General features: G+C 39.6%; 1 protein-coding gene across 3 annotated transcripts in view; it reads right to left on the bottom strand.

The window, feature by feature from the left end:
* Nucleotides 1-1,008: 1,008 nt before the first annotated feature.
* The window catches only part of ZBTB14 (zinc finger and BTB domain containing 14), a 7,278-nt gene continuing 1,040 nt past the window's right edge, over nucleotides 1,009-7,246 (bottom strand). The window contains exons 1-3 of one of the 3 annotated variants that reach the window (XM_011366175.2): nucleotides 6,868-7,207; nucleotides 5,455-5,536; nucleotides 1,009-4,178 (exon numbers count right to left, since the gene is read on the bottom strand). In XM_011366175.2, the coding sequence (XP_011364477.1) occupies nucleotides 2,832-4,178; nucleotides 5,455-5,457 (1,350 nt within the window). In that variant the 5' untranslated portion in view covers nucleotides 5,458-5,536; nucleotides 6,868-7,207 and the 3' untranslated portion in view covers nucleotides 1,009-2,831. Of the gene's footprint in view, nucleotides 4,179-5,454; nucleotides 5,537-5,633; nucleotides 5,924-6,867; nucleotides 7,208-7,246 lie in introns of those variants that run through there. The other 2 variants (XM_023534176.1, XM_011366173.2) reach the window with 2 other exon arrangements.

The raw sequence follows: 7,246 nt of genomic DNA, 5'->3' as shown, positions 1-7,246 counted from the left end.
AGATGTTAAAGATAAATGAAAGAGGAAGGGGATAGTTGTCCATTCTCTTTCCTGGAAGCCTTAGCTCCTTAAGTCCCAGGACTCAGAACTCAAGACTATAACTTTTACTACTAATTCTGTTACACATACACAGGCTTTTCCAGCTGCTCTGGGAACTAATCACTACTAACAACATTACTTAGGAAAATGAATTCCAGGTTACGAATGACCGAGTTACAGACAACCTTATAGAACATAATCTATTAAATCAAAATTACATAAATTTGCATCATTCTCCTTCAACTTCAATTTTTTTTCCAATAGGAGAAATTTATTAGTAATAGGATCACTTAATGGTGACCTGTAATTTCTAACAATTTTAAATCTATGATCAAGTTAATTAGCAAGCAAACCTAAACTTTAGACTTCCTAAAATTCCCTTCCTCAATTGCCAATTCGAGTTGGCATTAAAGCCAAAATCAAGTTTGTAAATATTCTTTGTACAAACCAACAAAAGTAGGTGACTTTTAAATAATGAAAAGACAGTAATGATGACGTTTAGGTTCACCGTAAAGACATTTCAGAATCAACTCCCAGTGATTAGAGGTAACCCTGAATTGTCCAACATGATGGCTTCACCATCCATGGGACTACTGAAGCCAGCTGGGTGAGGAGAGAGGCAATCTCAGTGGCCAGGAGACAGGAAAGCTGCTATGTCACGAATGTTGACACCAAGAAGACAAGCACCTAACACATATGAACCAAGTACCAGTTGGAGAAATTGCAACACAAATATATTGCTTGTGCAAAATAAGACAAATGATAAATACTTACATAATACCAGTAAAGGGCTGAAAATGAAGCTTTTTGGAGGGTACCACTGTGATTATGTGGTTTCAATGAGAGTTAATACCACATGTTTAATTTGCAACTCTATAACCATGATGAAGCTAACATAGAAAATACACTGGTAGAAACCTGGATGTATGAAAGGATGCTAGGAAAAAATAAAAACAGGAAAGACAAAAGTATATCTTCTTTTTTATACAAAAATGATGGCCTAAAAAATGGTTTGTTGAAGTAGCTATCAATAAGATGCTAAATTATTTTTCCTTTGCTTTGGTTAAAACAGCCTAGGAACATCAACCAGTTCCCCTCCTAGTAGACAGCATATAAACAGTAACAGAACTACTTTTAGGATGGAATAAACTTTTAAGAAAAGAAATTAAATTAATTTTAAACTAAATTAAACATTTTACCAATAAGTTTCTGAATAAGGTAGCATCTTCATCCTACAATCTTGGGCATAACACACATACCAATACAAAAAATAAAATTTCTCCCACAATAGTAATTATAGGTGTTAATGCAACAAACTATGAAATGACTTTAATGTATCTGTAAAAAAAAAAAAAAAATCCTGGCAACCAAAAATAAATTTTAAAAAATCAACATTTTTCTAAAATTGTACATTCTAAATAGTTGACAAAGCTTTATTACAGAACATAATTCAAACTATTGTTGGTTTTTCAATATATTTCTAAAGAAATGGTTTAAAAAGTTTTGTGCACCAAAATTAGAACAGCATTTATAATTCTGTTTACGGCTATGAAAAGCAATCAACTTCTACTTAAAACTGAAACCGGTGATGAAATATACTTCAAAAACATAAACATTTGGTCTGACAATCTTTAATATTGGTTAAAAACAGACTGACGTTTCTTGCTGATGGAAGTTATTTTAATCCAATGTGCAAAAAAAAGTGCAGCTGTCTTTTACTTGAAATATGTAAGACCAACACTTCTATACTATTTACACACTTAAAAGATTGTAAATGTATTAATTTAAGAAAGGATATTGCATCTCCTTTATGGATAAATCATGTGCTGCAAAGAGCCCAGAAGCTTGATGATATTCTGTTAAGTTACACAAAGGTATCTGCTGAAGCATACCCGTCCTTGTCCTAATACTAAATAAAAATCCAATTTCAAAATCAATTAAGAATTATTTTGATCCAGGAAATCTTGATATTGCGAATGTGAAAACCTTGTCTCTGAGAGCCAGGCTCCTATTCACTCTCTTCTAATCCTATTCCAATGGTCCATTTCACAAACCCCATCTGTTTCAGAGTAGCAATGCCCCAAATTTGAGGAATGAAAGATCTCAGCCCCCATACCACCAACATCCCTGTCTATTTGCTCAGCCTTCAGGACTTGTTACCACATCTTTTGGGGTAGCTATGGGCAATCATAATGGATGAAGAAACACTTCAGCAAAGCAACCATTATTTGTCCACAAAAATCGTGAAAAACAGTGATATATAAAATTAGCAAACCAAATATAAATCTAAGACCACTCTACATTTCCAGGCCTTGTTTTCATATTTATGCAGTGTCCTTGACCACCCACCCACCAGTATTGTCTGCATCTACATGAAGTACTTTTAAGTCACATTTAATTGTGATGATTAGGAAATCAATTTACTCAATTATCACTCTGTGCAGCGCACTCACCAGTGCAGCAAGCGTAGAGAGGAATTAAAAATGGAATAGAAGTCTCTTACTTCTGGACTGGACACAGGAGTCCTCAAAATCATTTAAAAAGAGGAGGGAGAACTTACTGGCAACATTAATACTAGACACCAGACTGGACAGTGAAACTTTTTGGTCAGAACAAGAAACGCTATTTCCTTGAAATGTTTGTAAAATACCTAACCAAGCACTGCCTTAAGTCCAGTGAGTACAATGCTCCGTAAGTTTCCACAAAAAATACAGTGACAGGTGTTCCACTTATTACAAACAATGCAATCTCAGTCTCCATGGCTCAGGCAAAGTGTTCCTGTCCCATCACCTCTAGCTACAGGCTATTGTTTCCAACTGCTGTTCTGCTTCCGCGGCCATCGCTGCTGCCTGCAACTGTTCTGTCTCACTCTGGATGGCACTGGGGGTAACTTGCTTCCTTTCACTGTGCATATTGTTCTCGTGCCTTTTCAGATCAGATGCCTTGGCAAATGCCTTGGTGCAGGAGCCACACACAAAAGGCTTTTCCCCTCTGTGTCTTCGTTCATGATCTTTGAGGTGAGACTTGTGTTTAAAGGCTTTGTCACACATATGGCATGCAAATGGTCTTTCATTACTGTGAACTCTCTCGTGCTTCTTTAGGTCTGGGGCGCGAATAAATGACTTTCCACACACCTCACAACTGTAGGGCTTATATCCTGTGTGGATTTTTAGGTGTTCTTTCAGGTGGGCCTGTGTGGTAAAACCTTTTGTACACATTTCACAAACAAATGGTCTGTCGGCCGTGTGGAGTTTTTCATGCTTCCTCAATCTGCCTTCATCAGAAAATGTCTTACCACATGCCTGACAGGCAATCTGCTCCCGATGGTGGCCATAAAGTAAATACTCAAACTTCATGTCACTGGCAGCTGTTGTCCAGCCTGGTGTCTGTTCATCCTTCACCTCACTCATTCCATCATTAAATGTTAAGGCTTGAGGGGTCTGGGACCCCAAATCTTTTGATTCTGGGGTTTCCATGGATTCTACTTCCTGGCCATAGCAATTTACTTTTCGAACTTCCTCGCTCCCCAGCTCTTTCAAGATCGCTTCTTGAACCCTGAGCGTCGTCGTAGGCGACTTGCCATCCTCCTGACTCGGTGGGGTGCCTTCTACAGTGTCATCAGATGGACTGTCATCCTGATCTCCAATTTCCTCCACATCATCATCCTGAGTGTCAGCAGCATCGCCAATGGGGCGATTTATTTTGAGGCAATACTTACTTTTTGACTGGCCATTATTTTCATCGGGACTAGATACATCACGCTTCTGAGAACAGAGTTTATCCAAAAATCGGATACCAAGAATCTGACCTGATGACATCATTAAGTTGACATCTTCTTTTTTCACAGAAATCTTTGCTGTGTACATGTAGTTCAGGACCTCTTCAAATATGTCAGAACGAAGAAAATCTATTTCTATTACTGAAGAGCTATCAACCTCAAGCTTCTTAAAAAGCTTTTTAAAGTAGGTGCTGCAGGCGGCAAGAACACATCTGTGTGCTCTGAATTTCACATCTTCAACCACAATAGCAATATCACAAAATTCTCCTTCCAGGCGTTGTTCGTTTAGTGTTTTCAGAAACAGAGTTTTATGATCATCGTCATTATATTTAATGGTTTCAGACATACTGATGAAAAACTCCTAAAAAAAATTTTTAAAAAGAAAGTTTGATAATTATGAAAAATACTTTTCCAGAGAGAAAACACAGGTAAATTTTTATTTTTCTGATCAATTTTTGGTACCTCACAATTTCAGAGTCATTGTTAAGAATGGTATAAAGATATGAGTAGAAAAGACTGATCCCAACTTAGAGATTTCTGAATTGTTACTTCTATTTATGTTCAGTTTACTACATATTTGTCCAGTTATGATAGCCAACTTTTATTGAGCACATAATACCTGCCAGGTAATATTTTATGTGCTTTACATGTCTTTGCAAATGTAATGATCAAATAACCTTATGAAATAGGTATTACTCTCCCCATTTCATAAATAAGGTTGGGAATCTGCCCAATACTTAGTTCAAGTTCCCCAATCCCTGGGCCGCAGACCAGTGGCCTGTTAGGAACTGGGGCTGCACAGCAGGAAGTGAGCGGCAGGCAAGCAAGCGAAGCTTCATCTGTATTTGCAGCCGCTCCCCAGCGCTAGCATCAGCACCTCAGCTCCACCTCAGATCATCAGTCATTAGATTCTCATAGGAGCTATAATCTAGCTACAAAACCTGTGCTTCCCCACAATTAGAGGTAATAATGACAAGTAACGCAGCTTCAAGGTTTAAAAACAGGTTTGAGGCAAGGATCCACCAGTCCTATCTGTTGTGTCTACTCTAATTTCATGTAGAGGAAAATTCAGTAAAATAACTAACAACATTCAATGTTCTACTCCCTAGACAGAAGTGACAAATCACTGCTGCAGAACTAGAAAAGAATATCATTGCCAAAATATTCCATTTGGTGTTGTCTTCTCGTTTTTCCACACCAGTTTTGGGCCACTTCTGAATGAGGGCTAAGGTTTAAAATGACCCTTAGAGAATCAGATGACATTTGGGAAGACAGTGATGAGCAGCTTCATTCTCTCTGGATGCCAATCTATCTGCCATCCAGACAAAAATGTCATCAAGATTGGATGTACTGCAAGTATTTTATAAGCAAAAGGAATGTAGAACTTGCACGAAGACATCTGTCACAATGTTAAAGAAATTAATCTTTGTAAAATAATGTGTTCTATGTTTTCTTTTTAAAAAGTTTTAATTTTATTCAACAAAGTATATATGAAGAAAATACACATAATCCCCAGAAAAACAGAAACACTAATGCATAATTAACATATGTATATATATATACACACACACACACACATAATTTTAAAGCAAATACCAAACTGTATTTTCAAGATTTAATACTGAAATTATAGTTACCATGAACAACTCAGGCTATTGTCTTAATGCTTGAGACACCAAATTCTTCAGATCAGAATAACTGATCAGGGGCACGCCAGTCCTACAAGAGGAAAGGACACACGAGAGTCAGGCAGGACCTTTCTCTAGCCCAAATTCTAAAAAAGAATGTTTTCAAGAATTAACTTAAAAGAATAAACCTTTCTTTCTCATCCTGGCACTTGCACATGTACCCATTTTCAGACTGGGAACCAAGAGGAGGGTGGCTGGCAGCATCAGGTCCAGCTCTGAACAGACATGAACAGGTAAGGACTGTAGCACCTGGGACAGGGAGGGGCTGCGTGCAGGGAATTGGAAGGACGCACTGGAGAACCACCAAGGAATTTCTCCTCACAGACAAATACGTCCATATTTGTACAGGAGAAGATAGGTATACAGATATAAAACAAGCCAGAAAGTGCCCCGTTTCCTGCGGGTTATGTAGCCTTCCCTATTTTTCTCTAGGTTCATATAGAGAGCATATATTTTTCTCTAGGTTCATATAGAGAGCACATATTTTTATATATTTTTACAAACATAAAGAAAGTTATTGCAGTACACATACCCTACAATTAACATTAGAGAAGGGGAACAGCAGTTGCTTTCTTCTTCCCACACTTCCAATACTGATCTTTAAGCCTGTATCTGAGAAATCCAGGTATTTTCACCTCTATCTCTAGAAGAAGGCTCAAAGAATTCTAGCTTTTTGTGTTTTAACTCTTAACAGAGGGACTTCATCAAAAAGACTCCTCTCCTGAACAGTGACCACACAAGTAAACTTTGGTGTAGATAGGACCAAGATACTGGGCTGCAACAGTCTTACCCAAAAACTGTGAGGCAAGACTGGAACCTAAAGACCACAGTCCTGAAAATTAACAAAAGGTCCTTCTACAGAAAACTGAACACACCAATCAGCTGCCTAAAGCAACAGGGGGTTTTCTCATCCGCAAAGTGTGAGGGGTGGGCAAAATTATTACTAAGCATGCTTCTGACTGTTCCCTAAATGCAACCTGGTATGTTGGGAAGTCAGCCAAGCAAAACCTTCCTATCTGGCCACCTCCTACTGTTGCCAGCAACTGTCCCTCGTGGGATAAAAGTGCTTGGAATAGGGAGAGGACTGGTCATACACATCAGGATGCTGATTTTTGTGTTTTTTCATTCGTCTTCCACTATCAGGATCTGAAGACCGCTTTTTTCTATTGAGATGTTTCAATTGCTAAGTTCAGGTGAGTCAAACTGGAAGATACCCGTTGCCAGTATCCATGGTGAAAAATATGTAGCCTCAACTACACCTCCATAACAAAGGTGCCCATTTATTAGGGTTCTTCAAACCGCTGGTGCGCCAAGACTCCATCACAGAACAAGGAGCGGCGGCTCCTGCAAAGCCGAACTTACATAAGCAGCGGCAGCCGCTTTCCCTACGCCCAAACAGCCGCGACAATGGCGGCGACACGACTTCCCTGGCCAAAGCTCGCAACTTCGGGATGGGGAGAAAGGGAACGAAGCGCAAGACTCAAGTAGCCATCAGAGCCTCTCCAAGCCACGCTCTCATTTCTTTCGGCCCGGGAGGTGGAGGATATGACCGTTTGCATTTCTTCCCAAACAAAAGCTCCCGGCCTCGGAGTCGGGAGGTGAAAGAGCCACTTTGCCTTTCATAATCAAGCTTTCAGCGCGGGCTGCGAGCCAGGGCGCTGGGATAGAGTTAGAGCCCACGGCGGTCCCGGTGGCGACGGCGGCGAGCGGGAGCGGGCGTGTGGCCGGGCTCCGCAGCCCC

The sequence above is a fragment of the Pteropus vampyrus genome, unplaced genomic scaffold, assembly GCF_000151845.1.
Source record: "Pteropus vampyrus isolate Shadow unplaced genomic scaffold, Pvam_2.0 Scaffold122, whole genome shotgun sequence".
Taxonomy (NCBI): Eukaryota; Metazoa; Chordata; class Mammalia; order Chiroptera; family Pteropodidae; genus Pteropus; species Pteropus vampyrus.
The sequence above is the reverse complement of the archived record's forward strand: the minus strand, read 5'-3'. Positions and strand labels throughout refer to the sequence as shown.